The sequence below is a fragment of the Clinocottus analis genome, unplaced genomic scaffold, assembly GCF_023055335.1.
Source record: "Clinocottus analis isolate CAN_PGR_092001 unplaced genomic scaffold, fCliAna1.0.p SCAF_7, whole genome shotgun sequence".
NCBI lineage: Eukaryota > Metazoa > Chordata > Actinopteri > Perciformes > Cottidae > Clinocottus > Clinocottus analis.
The window spans coordinates 3,729,482-3,752,500 of record NW_027176229.1 but is presented as its reverse complement, the minus strand read 5'-3'; the positions used below and the strand labels follow the sequence as shown (position 1 = coordinate 3,752,500).

The window sequence follows — 23,019 nt, the reverse complement described above, 5'->3', positions numbered from 1 at the left end:
GCCGCCCCTCCGAGTGTCTCCGTTCTGGACAGCAGCGTCTCCAGGAGGCCGGCAAAGCTCTGGCTCTTGTTCCTCGGGGAACTCGGTGGCGCTCTGACCCCCATCCCATCACCCAGGTCCCCGTCCGCCATGTCATCATCCCGACTGCAGGCCTTGCCGGCCTCCTGCATCTGTCCCAGGCCAAACCCTTACGATGCAGTCAGCACAGTACGGATCTCCTACACCTGCCAGAACACATATTGGTGTGTGTTAACCCAAAACTTACAAGAATTTCCTTTGCTGGCACTTTCAGACTTTCCTGTCTAGTTATTTAATCTATAAACACTGTTTTAAGGGATGTTGGGACTGTGGGGATTAGGTCGTAACTTAATACCTACAAGAACTGAGTCAGTGCTGTGGTTCAGGGCATAGCTTGGGACACTGAACTGTTACATAGTCGCAGTCAGCTTCAGTTAGTGGACTTAATGTATTTTTAGTGGAGACCACTGTGAGGTTCATTAGGCGTGTTCCCCTTTACAAACTCTTGGCAGACATCTGACAGGTAGACTTCAGTCCGTTACAAGCTACATAACAGCAAACTCATCAACGTAGCATCACTGCTACTGCTTTACAGTACTACAATGTTTCAATTCAACATTTGCCTGTATTCATACTGTGATAGTGATTTCAGTTAAAGCCTCCCATCCAGCTGTGTTCCGGCAGTTTATTGGCTAGTTCTGCTTCCTGTCCAGTCGATTAATCGGCCATTTTTTTTTACAAAGTCAAACAATATATATTTTCTAGATTGGTCGTTTCTTATGCTGTTAGTTATTCCCAGAAAACCCGACATTTAAAGTGGTGCTTTTGTGCTATTTTGAGATGACACCATCACGTTCGTCGCTATCCTTTTCATTTATGGAAAGACCTTATGAAACCTGAAAGCTAAACCGGAACTAGACCATGTTTGTTAGAGAAACTATTTAACGGTCGTTCTTTTTTTTTTTTTTACCAACAACTTCCTCTTACCTGTAACTTCTGAGCAGCAACGGTTATACTCCTGTTGGTGCTGTACAGCCTCCAGAGACACGCAGACGGAGGTTCAGTCAACTTTTATCCCGGTTTTACCGACAAAATGAGCGCTTGAGCGGGTTTAACATATGCAAGCCACAAAAGCTCCAGTGAATCCGGTACTCACCTGTCGCGAGGATCTGAGCGCCGCCTGCAGCGTCAAGCTACAATGCGGAAACACCAGACTACTTCCGGTCATTACCTTCAAATTAAACTCCGTGTACTTGTTAAATATTCAATAACGCTGAGCGACTCCAACCAGCAAAAATCCTAAAAGTGGCGAAAAAATGAGTGACAGAGAGAGTCGGGTATTAAAAGGTGGAATAATTTGTTGACTTGAAGTTGAAAGTAGTTCACTGAATGTCCATAGCCAGAGGGAATAATTAGAGGAGCCTCATGTGAAAATGTTCAGCAAATATTGGATGAAGGTGTGTATGTGAAAGGAGTGTGACAAAGATATTGCTCAAGTATGGAGCCCAACGATACGCTTTTCACACGGTTTGTTTTATTCACTTGTTTGTTTAGATTTAAGCAACATATCTCTCAATAGGCATCTATTGGTAAAATGTATTCGTTTCTGTCAACCCATCCATGGGAAACAGAAAACAAACAAACATGTAAAAGACTTCTGTACAGATCTAACAGTCACTATGCAAAAAAACAAAAATCTGTCAGGTACAAAAAAAAAAAAGTGCTCAACATGCACCCAACACAAATAAATACAAACAACGTTCCAGCTGTGCTGCTAAAAGCAATTCTTCGCCTCCATAATGATCATTTGTGCATCACTCACCCTTTTCTTGCAAATCCTTTTCTTCAAGAATTCAAGGTAACGCGTTGTTAGTAACTGATATCAAAATGGTAATTTGGGGATTTGAAGTATTTCTTTAAGGAACACTTTTGGGGGATTATTTAAACGAATCCCTGTGTTTTCATAATATTAATACGAGCCCGTATCGAGCTACGGAATCACATTTAATTCAGGTTCTTCGACACTAATCGCCCTCCATACAAAGCCAGAAATCCACACGAGAAAAAAGTATGGCAGAGCTGGGCGCGTTAGTCACTGTTGTAGTCCTCTATGATCAGTTCCTCATCCTCCAGGACCCGGCTTGTGGTCGGTTGAGGCTGACTGGCTGGCAGACCCTCCTCAACCCCAGCCGGACGCTCCTCTTCCTCCTCGCTGTCTTTGTCCAACTGGGCCGGCTCCTTGTCCGCCAGAGCTTCCAGTTTTAATCTGCCAAAAACAGAAACAGAGACAAACAATACAATTTTAAACACACTGGGACTTGACTCAGTCATCTCAGCTATTAAGACGTGCCTAAAACGATGATAAAATGATCCTGGTTGAGGCAAACGCAGTGTAACCGTCGCAGTAAAGACTGCTCAGGTCCTTTTTTGGATCGCGGACTCTGTAGCCGCATCGGCCCAGAGACGCACTTGAAGAGAAGACGCCTGCCGTACCTGCCGGGGAACCTCCTCAGGGACATCTGACCCACGTCCTGGATGAAAGTGATCTGAGCTGGAAGACAAAACACTTCACCGTTATTGAGTTCACAAAGCTCCGCGGGCTGTGGCCAGATGCCAGATTCACCACAGAGCAAAATGACCAAACTAATGTGACAGAAGCAACACAAAAATGTCACCTTAAAAAATAAAAGTACAACATAAAGTTTGTCCGGACATGGTTTTGCTTTGATAGGTTGTGTAGATGTGCAGATACAGCTGTGATCAACTGTATGGCCAGAAAAAAAAAATCAATGGCAGGAAACCCTGGTGTTTTGTGAGTGTGTGTGTGCGTGTTACCTTGATTTCTCATGGGGTTGGTCAGTTTGGCAAGATATGGCAGCAGCTCCGTCTGCAGGCTCACTGGTGTCAGACAGAAGCTCCTGAACAGGGACTGGGCTGCCAGGCAGTTCTCTCGGTGCTGAGGGGTCAACATCGGTCTTATTACAGTCTTAGCTACAGCAGGCAGTTTGAATTGTTGAACAGACCTCTTCCACTCTTAACTATTGAACACCGGAGCCCCTCAGGGCTGTGTGTTCAGCCCCCCCGCACCTCCCACGTTCACCCTGCTGCACGTTCTGCATTAAAACACTCAGACGACTTCTAACTGTATTAATCAGTTTTCCTTTTAATGCCTTCTTCTCGTGCAACTTTTCTATTCAATGTTTATTCTGTTTTTATTTATCTGTTCAGACATTTTATATTTTTTAAATGGTAAAATCCTGTATTGTATAATGTCAATAATCAATACTTGAAGTGTTAAATGTGTTTGAAGTGACAATATTTACAAACAGTGTGTTTAGTTACACAATTTGTCCACCAGAAAGCACCCACTAACTGTGTGCCGCCTCCAACGTGTTAAACCGTCCTGACGTTTAAAACCAAACATGAGAGACGCCGTTTACCCCCCCTCAGCATTCTCCTCCTCACCTTCTTGTTGACCAGCAGCCAGTTGGGTTTGTGAAGCGGTCTGAAGCCAACCGACACATGTTGGGAGTTGGAGTGAAGGAGCCCCCTCGTGGCCACTGAAGACCCATACTGCCCCATGGTGCTGCGACTCTGAAAGCAGCACAGAACGGGTGCGATTCTGTATATTAACGCGAAAGCAACTCCTTAAATACTCCGGTTATCACGAATGAAAAGTTTTTCAGGTTCCATTTTTTGGCGCCGAGGTAGAGACTGACCGTCCAATCAGACGCGAGAAGGTCGGCGTCGGACAGATACTCGCTGGCGCGCTCCACGTCCTCCACCTCCGAGAAGAAGTCCAGGTAGTTCTGGTGCAGGTACAGGTTGAAGAAGTCTCCTGACATGTGCGAGCGCTCAACGACCAGCTGAACAAAGAGACATGGAGAGCCGAGTTTGTTGCGTTCTCAAAGACTAAAATGACACATGAGGTTTGTTACCCGTTAATAACACTAGAAAGAAAGAAAGAAAGAAAGAAAGAAAGAAAAAGCAGGTGTGCACCTCAGGTTCTAGAAGCAAAGCTTCTCTGTGATGATGAGACAGGTGAGCTGGTAGACCAGGTCCAGGGGCACATTCAGCTGATTCGGCATCTTCACGCTTCCCTCCTGTTGGTGAAAAACGACCAAGGATACAAATGATTTGCCTCGGTGTCCCTTTCACTTACTGGAGTAGTCCAACTTGCATTATCTTTGACCACCAGGGGGCGACTCCTCTGTCTGTATAGAAGTCTATATAAATGGCTCTACTTCTCTCTTGATTTATTTCCTCAGTAAACATTGCAAACATGAGTTTATGTCTCAATCTCTAGTTACAAGTCTTCTTTAATACAGCATGATGTTCATTTAGTAAATTATGTTCATTTAGAGTCAAACAGACCATAAAGCAAAGGATGCCTTACGGCGGGACTACAAGGTGATTGACATGTTGTTACCACAGGGTTGTTAAGCATTCAGTTGTACTAAAAGACACTGGGTAAAGTACATGTTGTGGCCAAAATGACAAACTTGAGGCTCAGTTCACAGTGACCACGTCTTATAAGCAGTCTAGGACTCCTATTGAAGACGTAAAACTATTGATATACATTTTTATCTTATTTTTTCAATTCCTTTGGAATTCATTACTTTTTAGCAAACAGATGTATTTGTTGGGGACTATTTTAAGCGGTGGATTAACACAGATGTAGTATTTGTGGCAGCAGGACGATCAATGTGGAAACAAAGTACAGTGTGTTGTCACAGTGATGGAGGAACATGTCGCCCCGTTGTGCTTTTTATAATCTGTGGACTACAACGAAGCTCCATGGTACACAGGAAGTAGAGCCATTAGACACTAATGCGCACACAACACTTGTAAATAGGTCCTTGTCTGGACACTGGGAGATGCAGGACTCACGTTTGCAGTGCAGGATCTTCCCCAGCGCTCTGAAGAGGAACAGGGAAGCATCTTTCCCTCCAATGGCCTGCTCTCCCTCGGCCTCCTTTGTCAGTTTGGACTTCTTCCCCCTCTGGTTTGTTCTGGAAACGGCTTTGCCCAGCGACGTCGCACGTCCGTCCTTCTTCATCCTCCACAGCCCCTTTTCCAGCGACGTGTCTGGAAAGTTAGTGAGGATAGACAGGGTTTTTGTTTTTGACCTCAGTCGATGAGACGGGTCGGACAATATTTGACAATTCATGCTCACTCAAAAAATTAAAAAAAGGCTATTAATGTGTTTTTCTTTCTCTTGGTGGCCTGACCTGGGAGGGAAGAGAACTGGAGGCTATTGATGGCGCTGCGAACATCTCCCGAGCTCCCTGAACACAGCGTCTCCAACACCGCCTGGTCTGTGACGCACATCCTCCCAGAGCTCTGCTCAGAATGACGGGGAAAAAACAATACGCTGCATAAATCACGTCAAAGCCAACAGCACCGACATGTGTGACGAACTGCAAGGAATTCCTCTCACCTTTCCGGCCTCCGCCGATGATATTCGAGTCAGGACCTTCATCATTGTGGTTGGAGCCACGGGGTTAAAACTGGAAGCACACAAGACCATGTTCAGTGGAATCCAGAGGGTTAGGGGCAGATGTTTCGCATCAAAAAGTCCTTTTTAGACATGTGAGAGCTTAGACTCTTTTGACCCTTTGAAAAGTCTGAACAGGAAGTGCTACATTTGTCAAATTATGGTTTAACTAGCAGGGGTGATGTGATCGATCTCACAATATTTCTTCTAAAGAGTTTGATCAGTGGTCTCAAGGAAAGCCAATCAGAAGATCCGATCAGATGACGCTTTGTTTGTGAACTGAAACACTTCCCTGCTCTGTAATTCGCTCCGAGAGCAACACCGCTATTCACAGGTCTGATGCTGAGAAACAATAAAGTATTCATCCCATACCTGATGCCGCTGATGTCCAGCTCCTCCTGGACGTCTCTGGGGAACAGAAAGCGTGAGCTGCTGTCTCCGCTCAGACTGTCCGACACGACGAACACCAGGGGACATCGGCTGGTCTTCACAAAGCGCCTGGGAGACGGGCGGCGGGGCACGATGTCACCAGGAGCAGAGGAATAACACGAGGCGGCACAGATCAGATTCATGGGCAAGTCTACTTAGAGCTCAGTACTTTATGCTACATCCTGTAGGACAGCATTCAAAAACAGCAACGACAAGGAAAATAATTGAGAGACAAATTAAAAGGCCTTTAATTCCCATTTTATTTATTTATTTTAAAAAGGATTTAAAAAATATCTACAGTATCTTAGGCAAGACAAAGGTTTATCTTAGACAGATGGATTTTAAATTGGTTGGAAACCCGAGCTATTTAAATTTGGGGATACGAGCCCAGTTCATGAAAAATCTATACAAACAAACTTTATTGTACTTGCAAGCACTGCAGTAAAAAAATAAAATGAAAAAACATCAAGATTAGGTTTCCTAAGATCAATTTTTTGGTACAAAATGATGGATGCTGCGTCGGCAATAATTAAAGTTTTGACAGCATCTCGGGTGCAAATTCAGGAGGTTGGTGTCACTACACAGCATCAAGACTCATTTGCACCAGAGCCATAAGTCCTTGTGAGTATTATAGATATTATATTAATATTTATGATATTAAATATAAATACAATATAGATCATATTTATAACATATTTTTGTATAACAGTCCCTTGGTGATATTCGTCCTGGGGGATTGGGGATATTCTCACTATATTTACTGTTCACACGTATACGGTTTTCTTTTCATTGAAATTTATTTTTTTAAGAATAAATGGGACTCTGTATACATGTATAGTAGTTTAAATTCAGCATTATCTGTTTGTTTTTTCCTCCCATTGCTCTGTTTTACACAAAACACAGAGACACCATACAGAAGAGTTTTTTCAGAGTCCTAGTTTTTTTGTGTGAAAGCATGAAAAAAAAAAAGTCCCTGATCTCACCTGAGGATGTCGTGCAGGCTGCTGGGCTGCCTGTAGAACTGGTTTGGGAAATCCTGAGGAGGAAAAAAGTGTTGACCAAGTGTTGACTATGAAGCTAAACACGGTGCGTTTGCAGATGTGATTGGGATCAAACAATCCTGTTCAGATGTTCCCGTAGACTCAGTGTGAAACAGAGGAAGATTATCTTTAAAGGAGGTATAAAATAATTTCCAACATCCTGGCAGTTTGAAAAAGGGACTGTTATTTCATGAATTAACCAACTATCCGTTTAAACATATATTACAGATATGTTGTGATTTATTGCCTTTCTCCAAATGCTAATTATACCATTTATTAACATTTGTTTAATCTAATAAAAGAATGTTTTCACTTAGTTTATTTCACTTCAATCTTTTTTTATTTTAATCCAATGGTTTCCATGACCGTACCAGAAAACACTCCATCTCGTGGACTGAAAAAAGCACTCGTGTTAATGGTTTACAAAATAAAAAGCCGATGCCTCCGTCCACGCAGCAGGTGCAGCGCGGCACGTACCTCCACTAGTATGATCTTCCCGTCGGCGGCCGCGCCATCGCCCAACATCTTTAGGCAGTTGTACTTGTTTGCTCGGAGGAGGAAGTCCTGGAACTGGGCTAACTGGGAGGTGCTGCAGGGGAAGCCGTTCGTCCTCCAGTCTGCCGAAAGACGGAGAGTCAGAGACGGCAAGCGGACACGGGACTGATGCATTTCATGCATCCTGTGCGTTGATGTATATGTGCATGCCGCAAATATGGAGTACTAATTTAATGTTGTAAACTTTATTATTGTCATCACTGGTTTGTAGATTTTGAACACAGACAGTCAGACAGGGCACCTCCTCACCGTGCTGATCGCTGCTGTACGGCTCCAGGTTGGAGGGGTTGGTCCACTCCTGGACCCTGAGGCCCAGCTCCAGAGACAAAACCTGGACCGTGGCGGTCTTCCCGCAGCCTGAAGGTCCAGTCAGCAGCAAGATGCCCCCCTGTGGACGACAATGGCCGAGCTAAACCTGAACCTTTTATCCTTACTGGAATTTATATTGTGTGTGTTTCGAACATCAGACACTGAAATTTTGAAACTTATTTTACCTTTGATGCGCTCGAGTGCACTCTCAACCAGTTCTCCACTTCCTCTATCTTCTTCTTGTGGACAGCAAGCTCCGCCTACATGTACATTGAAAGAGTAATACAATAAAAACAATGAATATAAAAGGTTGTTAAAGCTATTGCATGCACTGGTGCAAATGGTAAAAGTGATTTTGTCAAGAAATTACTGTATCAAAAACTGTATTAAAAATCACATCTAATGTGAAGTCATGAGTTAAGTCTCCCACGCTGCTTTGAATGATGACAAAGTACTGCAGACACATCGGTCGTTGGCTGCATCCAGATGTGTCCGTGGGCAAAAGCAAACGTCCAAAAGCGATGCCGCTGACCTGTGAACGCGGCGAGTATCTGTCCACCCACGACTCATCCTGGTCCCCGAGGGCTGACTCTTTCGGTGAGTAGAAAGTGCGAGAGTCGGAGCGGCCGGACTCGCCCGCCCTCCTTCTGGGCTTCTTGGGCTCAGCCTTGGAGCACGAAGCCTGGCTGCCTTTTCTCCGTCTGGATGGAGCAAAGCTTTCCCCCGGCAAGTCGGTGAAGGATGGATCCACCCAGCGGTTCGGCTATTATGAAGACAGTCAAACAGAATGTATTGGAGTTTTATGGGGAAGGAAGTTGTCTACAATAGATCAAAGTTTATAAATAAAGACGATTACTGTCAAATATAAACACATATGATGTAAACAAATAACGTACTGCAATTATAATATCATGTTTGGTCACATAAATGGTGTTAAACCATATAAATATAAACACACACACACACACACACACACACACACACACACACACACACACACACACACGACTATACATGATTACTTGACGTAAAGGTTAAGGAGCGTTTGGCCACTTCAATAACTTACTCTGCTTGAAGCAGCTTTCTCTCCCACAGAAAGCTTGTCCATCCTTCACAGTGGTGCCTCACATTGAGGGGAGCAGTTCGGCAGTTGATGTTGTTGTTGTTGTTGTTGTTGATGCTTTTGGATCGAGCTAACACAGGGCAGCACAAACATCATCTCATCTCCCATTGCTTTACCTTTAGCTTAGCTTTGTCCCTTGTTATTGTGCTGCCAGACATGCACACACTACGGTGTCCGTTAAGGGGGAAAACACCTATTAAACATACGGATACTGTTTAACATGTCGACTTCAGAATGAGGGAAGGGGTTAGCTAACGTTCACTAACTTGTTGGTTAATATTAAGTTAATACGACATATCTGTATTAGCTTACCTCAGAACACCCGGTGTTTCCGTCACTTTAAACTCTTTGCTCGGCTGTAATGAGTAGCTACTAATTAGGAAGTCGTGTTAAATGGCACTGCGAACTTTCAGCGGCTGTGAGGCAAAAGTGGAGTTTACCATATTTAAACTCCGTGGAGTCGGTGTGCCGTAAACTGGCCGCTCGTTGACGTAAAGCCGGCGTGAAAGCAGTTCACTCACGGCAGTTGTTTTGTTGCTTCCTCGGCTGGCGTGTTAGCAAATCGCCTCGTTCAACGCGTGCTGCCAGAGCCATCCATTTTGTCGCAGCCCCCTCGTTCAGGTTTGTTTTTTGACATGTAACAGAGAGACCCGAGTTTGTTAGACTATGAAGAGATAATATGGGACTTTTCTGTCTTTCAGGTGGACGTCGTCGAGACACGTGTCGGCTGCTCAGCGAAGCTATGAAGATGAGGAAGCGACCAAACATTCTGCTAACAGGTGATGTGGACTCACTGCTGCGTGTCTCCCAGCTAACGTTAGACATCAGCGGCGCATTCACTCACTCATTCACTCACTCATTCACTCACTCATTCACTCACTCACTCATTCACTCCGCGTAAAGACGCAGCGCCACCCAGGTGTCTTACCATGGAGGAGTTATTACTATTCGATGTGCCAGGTGGGGGTTGAGTCATTGGGACTGTTGACCATCCTGATCAGCGACACTTCACCTTTTTTTCTTCTTCTTCACTTGGGGCAAAACTGAATATGTAGTTTTATATAACTATTCAATGTCAATCCCAGCGGTTCTTTTTTTTCATATTGAGATTTGTTTATTTTATAATATTTATTTTCTTCCTTTTCTATCTTGTGTGAAAGTCATTTCATCACTTTTCTTGTACATATTTGTTAAGTTGCTGTATTTGTGTCTTCTTTCAAAGTTGTTTTTTTGCCATACTTGCCTTTTTTACATTTTAAAAATGACATTGTATTTTCACAATTAGAATGTCTCTTACTGTGTTTATGTTGTGCACCAATACTCCACAGCAAATTCCTTTTCTGATTGTGAAAATGTAGTTTATAATGAATCTGATTCTGATCCAGGAACCCCTGGTGTTGGAAAGACTACTTTAGGGAAGGAGCTGGCCCAGCGGACGGGACTGACCTATGTCAACATAGGAGACCTGGCCAAAGAAGGTAGAAACCTCTAACGTGACTTTAAAAATGGACTGGAGCAAGCTCCAGGATGGAGCGTCCTTCATTCCTCCTTTGTTTTTACATTATAAAAGCTGATGCATGTCATATGTACTGAGGCCGTTTTAATTAATGCACCGGATTCCCCCCCCCCCCCAGGTGAACTTTATGATGGCTATGACGAAGAGTATCAGTGCCCGATTCTCGATGAGGACGGGGTGAGTTAAATTCTACATGCACACTTTTAACTTGGTGATGATGCGCTGATATGCGCCGCACGGAACCACTGAGTGGTCCCTTGGATGTGATTTGGTAACCACTGCACCGCTCTGCGTCGCGGTTAAAATCCCACAAACCTTTCTGGTTCACCGGCAACCTTCATGTCCCATGATGACATCATGAAGCTAGGGGTTTGAAGCTGACCGGGTGTAGCTTTTCAAGCCTTTTTTCTTTTTGGATTTATTCCGTTTCACGCCAAAGATGACATTTTACACTGTTACGTTTGTACACGTCATGCTAAAGGAGTAATTTACCTTTGCCCAATACTCATCTTACTGTTTGGAAATTGAAGGCACTATCATGGCGCTGACTGGAACCTCAGAAAATTGACAATTTGCTTTTATTTTTTACATTTATTTTGAATACAAGCAGGCCTGTGCTGGCTGCAAAGGAGCTGTTCACTGTAATGACCCTGAACAGCATGCACCCGTTATAATAGGTCAACCGATTGCCATAGCATAAGTGGTATTGCAACTTTCATAAACTTGGGAGACGTAGCGTGATTGCTGGACTCAAACGTTCAAAGGCTACTCGCATGAGCCAGAAAACAGTGCGGAGGAATTAAGGCGTACGGAAAAAGCTGCAGAGTCAAGCTCCTCCTTCCGATGGCGGTGCAAATTTGGCTCGACCGTAAGGATTCAAGGTTCATTTATTGTTGTTTAAACGTAAGAGAGAAACCATCGTCCATCAACTTGGACTGTTTGAGCACGAAGCATCATAATGTAAACGCAGAGTCCACCTCTCGTCCCACCGCAGTCTTGTGCTCTGTCCTGCTGTCCGCCCGCCAAGTGCAGCTTGACGTTGGACCACGATGAATCCAGGTCCAAAGACAAGGCAAAGCTTGTGTCCCAGTCTGTTCAGCTGTGAGAGGGTATTGAATTAGTGCTGGGTAAATGTCGCAGCTGAATACATTGTGACTCACTGTCCCACAGGTGGTGGACGAGCTGGATGAGAAGATGGTCGAAGGCGGGATGATCGTGGACTATCACGGCTGCGACCTGTTCCCTGAACGCTGGTTCCACATCGTCTTCGTCCTCCGAACAGACAACACCCAGCTGTACACGCGGCTGGAGAGCAGGTAACTTCCGCTTCACACATCCTGAAAAAAAATCATTTGGACAAATCCACAAGACTCTATTGACCAAAACCATAATTTTACTTTGCCGATTGCTGTGAAACTGACTTCATTCAAACTCGACGGAAGAGAAATGGGACTCATAAAGCGTCCTCGTTAGTCTTTCCATTGTTCCAACAGTTAGCGACTGGTTTGTATGCTTGAGTCAATCTTTTCTGTCTAAGATAGAAAAATTGCAGAAGAGGATCTCAGGAATTAGGATTTGCTTTGTGCTTTCATGTCAGCTGGTGCTGTTGACGTTTCATGCTGCATAGAGACTAAGACGAGCGGTCAAGCATTACATGCCGGCAGCAGCAGCAGTAAACGGCATCAATGTTTTCTGTCTGGTCAGGTTTTCTAAAGCAGTAATTCTAAGTGTGCGTAAATATCCTTCAGAGGCTCATAATAAATCCTGCCTAACCACCACTCAAGAGTCCAACCCACCCACACGTTTTGGTTTGTGATGGACTCGCTTTACAATATGAGGAAAACGCACTCGAGCAATTCTGTGCCCCTTGTTATCCCTTCAGGGGCTACACGGGGAAGAAGCTGCAGGACAATGTGCAGTGCGAGATCTTCCAGACCATCTACGAGGAGGCCATGGAAGCCTACAGCGAGGAGATCGTCCACCAGCTGCCCAGCGACACGCCCGAGGACCTGGAGCGCAACCTGGAGCAGCTGGTTCAGTGGACCGAGCAGTGGATGAAGGACAACAACTAGAAGCCGACCCTCTCGCCAGGCCGGGCTCCGCTGGCAGGACTGTCGACTAAAAATATTTTGGACAATATATAAAAAAAGTAATTGTTATTTTCCAGTCTGCATTTATTTTCATAGATTTTTGCCATCGTGGTGACGTCATCTCTTTCTTTAGAGGCCTCTCTCGCCCGCCTCTAATCCCACAGGGAGTGCTGCTGAGTCAATGGTTGATGAATCCACCAACTAAGAGCTTTCTGACAACCAGTTGTCGGATCACCCGTCACATGATTTTGAACCATTGCAAACTAGTGTCAAGTCGAAGCACTCTTGTAGTGCTGCGTTTATGTCATTAATCACTTTTTAAAAAAATAAATAACAACTCGGAAACGGCATCGTCACGTTCTTGTGATAACCGCATGGTATTTGGTTTAAAGCACAGACTGTAAGAAGAGGCGTTGTCGAGACATCACTTGTTGGTTTGTGGACTGCCGTTTCGAAGCCTTGAGTTCGCCAATTTCACTGTCGCCATTTTGACTTTTTGCAACCGAAGTGACCATATTTGGGGAGCGAAGGCGTGACATAGAGATGACATGCATGGTTTATTTAACAGCAACCTGTCAACTGCAAGGTCGCCCCGCCCTAAAGCATCCCCTGCTTTATGGTTTGTTTGACTCTAAATGGACCATAATTTACTAAATGAGCATCATGCTGTATTGAGGAAGACTTGAAACTGGAGGTTGAGACAAACTCATGTTTACTGAGGGAATACGTCAAGAGAGAAGTAGTCATTTAGATAGACCTCTATACAACCACAGAAGTTGCCCCCTGGTGGTCAGGAGAGAGAATGCTCGGCAGAGCCGGTTGCCGCCTGGTCTAAAGCTTGCCAACTTGTCTACAGGTTGGAGGAAAAATACACCTTTTGTTACCAATATGCACATAATTTTGATCTTGGCTGTAAAATTACATTGGCAGATATGGAATATGATAATCACTAAGTTTTCATTAGTGTACAATCGATCGCCTGAAGTCAAGAGTTGGTGTGTTTTTCCATCAGATCAGTTATTAGTCTATTTTTCATTGTCAAAGCCCAGAGCAGAGATCTTGCTGATCATCAGCCCTCTTCTCGCTGCTTACAAAAAAAATAAAACAAAAGCTGTCATTTCAGTCATGACTTATTAATGGCATTTACACTGTTTTCCTCTTCAGTAAGGATATATGTATTACGCACTGGAAAAGTCAGACAGGTGTTAGTTGATTGACAAACTGAAATACAAAATAGTTAAATATGCTGTATTTTCGGACACATGCTGGACAATGGCCACTGTAATCCCACACTCATCTCTCTCTCTCCCCTTCGTTAAATATCGTAAATATGTTAATTTGACGTTTCTCCAAACAGTTACCGTTTCATAAAGCCCCCTTCAGGCGTCATGACGGGTGTTTGCCTGATGGGAGCCGCACCTGTACATGTTATTCCTGTGTCATCACCAGTGAGCGTCATTCCTGAGCCCGGCATGGAGAGAGGTCGTTGGCTCTGGACGAAGCAAGGAGCTGTTCTCCGCGGGAAAAGGTGGGTTTTATTAGGACGAGGTGGCGGTGAAATATGAACGCTTTCATGTGTGTGTGGAGTCTATTCCGAGTCCGGTTCAATAACTTTCTACCACGTGTGGTTTCCCGGTGACCGGAGGCTTCATACAGAGTTTACTTTTCTTTCTTCATCCTGAAGGAGAAACTTCTGGAAATTAAAACGCATCTTCACTATGGTTTTAATTTTTTTTTAAACTAACTTTCACATGCCAGTGCAAAGAGGATGACGTGCCCTTCGTGGACAGAAAACTGCTTCCGTTCCGGGGTTTTGGATTTTCAAAATAAAAGTTCCAAAAGCTTATTTAGATGTACAGTAGTCACAAAAATGGTATATTAAATTTTGTATTGTTGAAAATCAATACGCAAATGTATTTAATTGCTTTATCCGTAAATATAAATGGTAACATGCTTTATAATAGCTTTCCAAAAGTGGGGGAGGGGGTGATATTATGAAACGTATTGGTATTTGCAAGAGATAATTCAATTGAATGATGATTTCTGAACACCTTATTATACAGTTTGGTGGCGTCTTATTCTGAAGTTGTTCCTTGTTCGCCGGCTGTGGCGACGTGTTGTCCCCAGCAGAGGGCGCCGTAATCCGGTAAAGTCGCCTCCGGACTCCGCCGACGCTGTTCGCTAGTCGGAAGTGCAGCTTTTAGCCACCGTGTTTCGCGAGGTCTCGGTGGAGTACACACGTATGGACAAACGCGTGGAGCACAATGGGTGAGCTTCCTCCTGTAATTTCAGTCGGTACAAAATTAAAAACCAGCACAGTGTTATTCTAGCTGGAGCAACAGGGTCCAGGGTGGACTGTTACCGGTGGCGGGAGGGGGCGGAGAGGGGTCGAGCCGGCACGCTGATACTGAGAAGCGGAGTGACGTGGAGTGACGTCTTTATTAATAAACGCTTAAGCCGGGAGAGGAGACCGCGTGACGTTACTGTCACCGGGACACCGGCCTGAACCGCGACACCGACGAAGGCTTCAGAGTCCCCACAGAGCTTCACGGTTACCCCCCCCCCCCCCTCCCCTAAAGAGCATAACGTTGCGTAACCGCGTCCTAATTGTGTCTCGACGTATCCGAGATGTTTCCACTACTACTATGTGTACTATGTATTTACCACAGGCCGCATGGTTCACACTTTACATGAAAAATGAATAAATACATCTTCACTGAAAGAGATCATTCCCAGCTGATTTACATTAAAACAAATCTCTTTTCGTGAGTTTGTACGTCTCAATATACAAATCAGTCATTGTTTATTCAAACATGTTCTCATTTGCATCCATTTTCAAAACAGAAATCTAAACACTGGATGAAGCAAAGTTCAAATTCACAAAATGTTTTTGTTTTTTTATAGCCATCTCTTTGTATCGCTCCATGAATGAGAGAATACTGTGTACATTTTCTCTATGTTTTTAGTATTAAAATGTTGTATCAACAGGCTATGAGTGATTTCTGAACAACCCCTCTATAGAAGCCTTCAGCATATAGAGGAGTGTGAAGTTTGGGTGTACTACTTTAAAGAAAACAGCCTTTGTGTCACAAAAATGTACAAATATGCAAATGAGGTGTTATGTAATGGAAACTTTTGGTGAATTTAGGAAGAATCTACAGACGCAAATAAGCAAAGCAGTAAAATAAACACATACATGTGTATTTCGGATGTGGGCTGTTTGATATACATACACGGTTATGTTGGTGAATATTGAGCTCACGATAACTCATCGACTTTAGAAACATCACATATATATATGTGTGTCGAATGCACATGTCGCCTACACCATGAAAGACATATTTAGAATCTCAAGTATATGTATATATTTTACTTATTTATTTTTGAAAATGCAGTAAATAATATGAAGTGTGTGGCTGCGTTTCAGAGTTTATATATATATATATATATGTGTGTGTGTGTGTGTGTGTGTGTGGGTGTATAAATATATAGATTAATAGTACAATAAATACAAATGAATTAAATGAGATCAGCTGTGTCGTAACATCAGTGCACCTCAACAACCCACCAAAGTATTCATAATATAGTCATATGTAAAAGTACATTAGACCAATACAAATTAGATGAAATAGGTTTTAATGACAAACTCCCAAACATTCATTACTAAAAACCACATTCAACAGGTTGCAGTCAGAAACGCACCGCTTTAACGGAATAAAGAGGAGCGCTAGATTTCTAACACAAGACAAAATGAGAGCGTCACTTCGGAACGGAGAGTGGCACAATATATCTTCTGACTTTCATACTCGTTGGAAGGCAAAAAGCATTGCGGCTGATCACAGCAGCCCTGACCCTGTCTGCAGGTCCCCCTTGTTTTGTAGACTCAAATATTTTCTGTGTGCCTGTCTCTCCCCCCCACAGAGACCAGCAATAATGCCACAGCCCAGAGTGATGCTGGTGGTGACGGGAGATGACTTTGGCTACTGCCCCAGGAGGAACCAGGGCATCGTGGACTGCTTCCAGGCTGGAGGCATCTCCAACGTGTCGCTGCTGGTTAACGGCTGCGCTGCCAAAGAGGCGGCAGACCTGGCGAAAAGGTGGCTCACAAATAATGTACCGGGACCTGTGAACATCGGTCGTTCGGTGGTGGATTTGTCTTTACTCCCTCTCGCATAAAAAATTTCTCCTTGGAGATTAATAAAGTACTTTTCATTCATTCATTCATAACTGGCCAAATATCAAGTCCCATCCAGACACTTCCAGATCAGCTGCAAATACACTTAAAAGCAGTTAATATTTTAGCGAGATCTGCAACTATCGAATACTTAAACTGTTGATTAGAGCCGGTCTGATAGCAGGGTTGGAAACCAGCGACAGGTACGCAAATCTGCACCGATCGATATTGAAAGTGACAGAGCTAACGGCTGACGCTAACGGAGGTTTCATTGAGGTACATTATGATGCGTTCAAGCTCTATTTAGGCAAAATGATTATCAGGCAATGTAGATTATAATGTCATCGTGATGAAAATACTTGTAAAACCTTAGTATTTTGGCAAAACATTTGAATAAATAGTTGTTTAAAGATGATGTTTTCACAGGAAACCCACTGGTATTGGCTCGGTACTCGGTGGAGGCCTATACGCGAGTGTCGGTATCTTTATCGGTTAATCTAGCGATTATTTTCTCAATTAGTTGTTTGCTCTAGAAAACGCCGAGCAGTGTTTTCCGAAGACCAAGATGGCGTCTTTTTTGTCCACAACTTAAAGAGATTCACTTCACTGTCATAGAGGAGGAAAAAAAAGCCGAACATATCACATTTCAGAAGCTGGGATCAGAGAATTTGGACTAAGTGTAACATGTTGTGAAGCAGCTTGAATCCAAAGGGGCACCAGAGGTAAAGAATTTAATTACATATCAGTCACAGAAAAAAGCCTGGATAATTGTTGAAGACACCTGAGGCCGTTGATCTTGTTGGACGTGTTCAGTCAACTTCTCATGGTATGACGGAGGTTTTCTGTCTCCGTGTCAGGCACAGCATCCCTATCGGTCTCCACGCCAACCTGTCCGAGGGCCTTTCAGTGTGTCAGCCGGCCTCCACGCTGACGAACCAGCACGGCTTCCTCCGCGGGAAGATGGGCTTCCGTCAGGCCCTGGAGAGAGGTCAGCTCAGCATGAAGCAGGTACGGCGCTACCAAGCCCAGTTTGTGATCATCTAGTCACCGACCACTATAGACCTGTTGATTGTTCAGATGTACTCGTTGCAGCAGGATTGAAGTGAAAACGTGTGTTAATGCTCATGTTTTGTTCACACAAACCAGTGAACTCAACAGACAGTTTTGGAGGTAATGTCATGTGTTAGCTGGAGGCAAAACAAAAGGAAAGACCGGAAGCAAACACAAATGTCTGACACAAATGACAGACATGACACATCTGTGTGTTGCGCAGTAAGTCCCTTTAACCTGAAAGTCGTTTTGGAGGAGAAGCGAGCAGTCCAGATCTTTCTTTCCGTCATATTTCCAGACGCTTAAAATCACAATCTGAGCCTGACGGCGCTGAGTTGCCCCTTTGAAACCTGTTTAGTGTTCCCCTTCAGCACTGGACCCATTACAAAAAGATCTTGTCCTTGATCTGGTCACCTGGACAGAAAAGAAAATGGGAAAATACAGAACCAGTTTATACCTGCAAACTAAAAATGTCACCGCTTGTTTTCAGCCAAAGAAAAACCAGCTCATCAGCTATTTTCCTTCCCAGGTGGAGCTTGAGTTGAGGGCCCAAGTCAGGCTGTTCAGGGACCTGACAGGTCACCTGCCCCACCATATGGACGGACACCAACACGTCCACGTGCTGCCAGGTAATGCAGAGAACACGGCTAAAGACACGGCAACTCTAACTGCTACTGTACAGCATGTGACTCAACCAGCTTCACGCCTCCAAATACAGAAATATAATTTATTGAATGAATACAAACCACAGCAGCCAAGAGCACTGTTACTAGACTAATTGTGTCACAACTACGGTTACTGTAGATAACTCATGACTAGTGTGCTGGTATTGTTGGCCACAATGAGGACGACATTATGCCCCGCTCAGACCGCGACTCCTGATGTGGTCGTCCTGTGTCATTGCAGGGGTGCGGGAGGTGTTTGCACAAGTCCTGTCAGATTTCAACATCCCATTCACCCGCGTCCCAGTGGAGCCGGGTCTGCACAGCTGCCCAGCGCTGCCGGCACATCTCAGAAGATTTTACGCGCAGGTGGAGAAGGACGCTCTGGACTCCATCCCTGTGTTCACACGCTACGGAATCAGGTCAGCACATAGTCGGATAAACCACCGCGCCCTGGTTTGGATTTGAGACACAGCTACAGACCAGGCGGCAACCTCAGGCTCTGGAGAGTGAAGTATATGCGGAAGTGTCTTAAAATGTGCATTCTCTCTCCTGACCACCAGGGGGCGACTCCTCTGGTTGTATAGAAATCTATATAAATGACTCTACTTCTCTCTTGATGTATTCCTTCAGTAAACATGAGTTTATGTCTCAATCTCTAGTTCCAAGTCTTCTTTAATACAGCATGATGTTCATTTAGTCAAATAGACCATACATCTGGGGATGCTTTAAGGCGGAGCTTACTGTGATTGACAGGTCACTGCCGCTACCAGAGACGAGACGTATATGGCGTCGCTTTGTCGCCAAATATGGTCACTTCTGTTAAAAAAAAAAAAAAGGTCATTATGGGAGTCAGTTTAGTTTTATTACCACCTCAATTAATTCTTGAAACGTACTACTCCCTTCATCTCCTCAGTTGAGGAAAGTTTGAAAAAAACGTTATTTTTGTGTTTTACTTATTTGTGTGTTGGCGACGGCCGCAATCCAACATGGCAACGCCGATCTCTAGCCTTCCAAACACCAGTCCACACACCTCGATGACCAGGTCCGCTTCATCCTGTATATACCCTCTACGCTCCAGACTTTGTTCTATCCTTGTCCTCCACCTTGGACACAAATAGAGGAATTTGTGAATCCCATCAGATGAGATTAGGTCACTTTATTAATGAGCGGGAAACCCTGCACACAAGTGTTGTACCTAAAAGGACTAATTACTGTGTACTTTTACTTCATACATTGTAGTACTACATACAGGATGTAACAATTACAGCTTGATACATTATTTTTCAATGAATGATCCATCTTCATATTAGAATACAAGACATAAAGTTTCATATTGGCTATTTCAACTTGCTGGTTGTGATGAGTAATGTGGCTCCCGACTGCCACTGATCTGTGTCTAAAGCCATTTTCCATGTCCACAGGTGGCCAGACGTGTACCTGGGGCTGACCACCATGGGCCAGAACATGTCCGTGCCCAACCTGCAAAGGGCCCTTGGCCACGCCTTGGCCACGGGGCTCTCCTCTGCCACTCCCTCTGGCGGGGCCTCTCACCAGCCCGTGGTCACAGCGGAGCTCATGGTGCACCCGGGTTACCCCAGTCGACCCCAGGAAGGGGGCTGCGGGGAGGGGCCCGACGACTTCTCCCGGTCCGCTGACAGACAGCACGAGCTGAGCGTGCTCAGAGACCCGGCCCTGCTGGCTCTCTACAGCCAGGAGAGGGTGCAGCTCTGTGCCTTCAAGGACATCTGAGGGCCGTCGAGGGCCAAATGGAGCGGCACATCTGCAATTACAGAAATGACCCTAAATCTGCCCATTAGTGTGTGATATGGGTCACACACTTCGTGTCCAGAAAAAAAAATGGATGGGGACAACGCAATGTAATACTGTTTTTATCTCCTGCCAGGAAACCGTGTGTGTGTGCGCGTGTGTGTCAGTCTGTTGTGCGCGGCTAATCTCGCATACTGCTGGACCCGTCAACCTCATGTTTCTGTGGTGCTCATTCATAACTCAAGGACCTCTCGTGGCAGCAGTGAGTCTCACTTTTGAAAAACATATTTTATTGAGAACATGGTTCATGGACTGTTACTTCAAACCGTCCACTAGAGGCCCCAAGCGGTCAACAACTGCCTCAGCTCACGCACTTTATATCCAACGTCACAGCGGTCGGTGTTTAAAACAGGACAGCGCTCCAACCAGCGCGTTAAAGCAGCATATTTTACCGTCTAACTCTTTCGGGTTTATTGTGAAAATAACAGCAAAATAACTAAACAGAGGCAGAGTTTTGTTTTGCTTCCCTCTGGGTTTGAAACAAGTGCCGACTACAACGGAGCGCCTCAACCACGTGTTGCTAGCAGGAGAGCTAACGGCTAACGAGGGTAATGCAGCCAACGAAGCTAACAGCTAACGGGACTAGCACACAGCAGGATGATCCATCGATACACGGTTCCTAAAAGCACAAAAAGATATGCACTACCGCGCCGGTAAAACTGTTATTATTATTTTTTAGTTTTAATGCTAAATAATAAAATATAAATTTATATTCATAATGTTAACGTAAATGTGACCGCGGAGTACAGAGATGTTTGAGGGAAAGATTGTTTTTTGTGGACGCCACACGAGGTGCTGACTACAGATCAGTGGTTCGCACACGTCCCTCACAGCACTTTTTTGAGACAAGTTGTTTTCCCCGCCCGTCATCATGAACTGCCCTCGGGCTGGAAACCAACGAGCAACACGTGTCGGGCTTATCCGGAGGAGAACAACGAAACAGAGAAAATGCCCCCGGGACGGCCCGTTACATTTTTTCAGGCCGACTTCCTGCCTCCGCTCCGACCGCCTGTACTCACTGGAGTTGTGTTCACACCAGTTTCTTCCAGTGCAACGAGTCGGGCTCACTTTGGTTTTATCTGATCTTGGGGTTTGAAGAGCTTCATTATTCCACTTGTGTTCTAATGTGTCTTTTAATGTATGTGTTGTCTAATATTTCTGTGCATATTGTAATATGGGGTCAGTTGGGAAATAGTGGAGGGCTAAAGGGGACCAGCAGCATCATTCTGCCAAGTGATTGAAGCCATGTCTTTGTGGGAAGATCTCAGGTCTGTGTAGCACAAGTAGCATTAAACATCTAATCTAAATGCCAAATGTGTCTCTGAAGTGAACGTCACTTTAACACTAACAGTTTGGTATGTTTGTAATATTTACAGCTGTTACAGGGCAACTATTGTTGAGTTTGTCTTTACGCATTGCTTTGAGGTCAAAGCTGAGCTAATAAATCTTGTGGTAAATTGATGTTTTCTCTCTTGAAAAACTCCTCAGACTGGTTCCACGAGGAGAATGCATGTTTCTTCCATCTCTCTTTCTGAAGGTGTTGTCTTTCCCCTGATGCATCGCAGCCTCCTGCTGGCCGGACTCCTGTTACCTGTTGGGCTGTGTTTTTAGCTCCAATAAGAACTCTGTGTGTGTGTGTGTGTGTGTGTGTGTGTGTGTGTGTGTGTGTGTGTGTGTGTGTGTGTGTGTGTGTGTGTGTGTGTGTGTGTGTGTGTGTGTGTGTGTGTGTGTGTGTGTGTGTGTGTGTGTGTAAACTGATCAGTCAACATTTTTCAGTTCAAAGAAAAAAAACATGTAAAACATATGCTTGCCTAATCCATAACTACAGAAGCCCAAAGAGAAAAAAAAACTGTCTGGTGATCTCTTCCAAGACTGATCCAAGTTCTCATAGTTTATTTTGATAGTATTTTATTTATGTCTGTAGAAAAAAAGTGACAGGTTGTCAGGATTATTTTTGTTAATGTAAGGAAGTACTGTACATTTATTCCACTGCATTTATTTCATAACTTCACATTAAGTTTACATAATGCATTGTAAAATACATATATAATATAGTACCTGGAGGATGAAGAAATTGATGCACTTGAACGACCCTCATGATCACCTGACAAACCCTTTCACATTGACATGTTTTCAAAGTGTTCCTTTATTTATTATATATATATTTATATAAATATATATATATATATATATTTATATTTATAAATATATATATATATATTTATATATATATATATATATATATTTATATATATATATATATTTATATATATAAATATAAAAATCAAGTTTCACTTGATTGAATTACTGAAATAAATTAACTTTTTGATAATATTTTTTCATTGAGATGCACCTGTACATACACTTGTATGTCATTTTTTTTGTTGACTTGCCCAGAATTAACTTTAACTGTTATTAACATAATATTTTCCAACATAAAAAGGGGAGATTTTTTCAAACTTTACCATGGAATCTTCTACTAAAAGATATTTACTCAAACTCCCCTAACTGGCCTTTCAGCTGCATTTGACAAAGTAGTGAGTCTTTCGCTGCAGCTTAAAGCTGCGAGTTGACTATTTTCAAATATTTGAAATGCATGTCAAACTACCAGATTAAGATTGAATATCTAACAAATTGATAAATTGAATCCCATCAATGCGGTTAGGAGAGTTAAGCCCACAAAAAAAAGTGAGCAACATGAGCAACATCCACTAGACGACCAGGCA

At 43.9% G+C, this 23,019-nt stretch overlaps 4 protein-coding genes across 4 annotated transcripts in view; 2 read left to right on the top strand and 2 right to left on the bottom strand.

Moving 5' to 3' along the window:
• Positions 1-1,216, bottom strand: part of ccdc125 (coiled-coil domain containing 125) — an 8,657-nt gene extending 7,441 nt beyond the window's left edge. The window contains exons 1-3 of the mRNA XM_068566426.1: positions 1,175-1,216; positions 1,006-1,054; positions 1-224 (exon numbers count right to left, since the gene is read on the bottom strand). The exon at positions 1-224 is cut by the window's left edge and continues 65 nt beyond it. Coding sequence (XP_068422527.1) covers positions 1-170 — 170 coding nt within the window. The 5' untranslated portion in view covers positions 171-224; positions 1,006-1,054; positions 1,175-1,216. The remainder of the gene's footprint in view (positions 225-1,005; positions 1,055-1,174) is intronic.
• A 331-nt stretch (positions 1,217-1,547) lies between these two features.
• Positions 1,548-9,436, bottom strand: rad17 (RAD17 checkpoint clamp loader component). Its single transcript, XM_068605307.1, has 17 exons — positions 9,284-9,436; positions 8,915-9,041; positions 8,381-8,611; positions 8,034-8,108; positions 7,789-7,927; positions 7,462-7,601; positions 6,928-6,980; positions 5,888-6,013; positions 5,459-5,528; positions 5,250-5,361; positions 4,909-5,106; positions 4,018-4,121; positions 3,738-3,884; positions 3,484-3,612; positions 2,854-2,974; positions 2,512-2,569; positions 1,548-2,284 (listed from the first exon to the last, which is right to left on the bottom strand). Exons 2-17 carry the CDS (start codon positions 8,954-8,956, stop codon positions 2,107-2,109), a joined length of 1,923 nt encoding a protein of 640 aa, XP_068461408.1. The 5' UTR covers positions 8,957-9,041; positions 9,284-9,436; the 3' UTR covers positions 1,548-2,106.
• A 61-nt stretch (positions 9,437-9,497) lies between these two features.
• On the top strand, positions 9,498-13,699 carry ak6 (adenylate kinase 6). Its single transcript, XM_068605306.1, has 6 exons — positions 9,498-9,592; positions 9,673-9,750; positions 10,357-10,449; positions 10,606-10,664; positions 11,658-11,803; positions 12,370-13,699. Exons 2-6 carry the CDS (start codon positions 9,714-9,716, stop codon positions 12,557-12,559), a joined length of 525 nt encoding a protein of 174 aa, XP_068461407.1. The 5' UTR covers positions 9,498-9,592; positions 9,673-9,713; the 3' UTR covers positions 12,560-13,699.
• Positions 13,700-14,698: 999 nt separating this feature from the next.
• On the top strand, positions 14,699-20,363 carry ydjc (YdjC chitooligosaccharide deacetylase homolog). Its single transcript, XM_068605312.1, has 6 exons — positions 14,699-14,845; positions 16,499-16,674; positions 17,609-17,759; positions 18,331-18,430; positions 18,708-18,885; positions 19,888-20,363. The coding sequence occupies exons 2-6, from the start codon at positions 16,511-16,513 to the stop codon at positions 20,213-20,215; spliced, it is 921 nt and encodes a 306-aa protein (XP_068461413.1). The 5' UTR covers positions 14,699-14,845; positions 16,499-16,510; the 3' UTR covers positions 20,216-20,363.
• Positions 20,364-23,019: the final 2,656 nt, after the last annotated feature.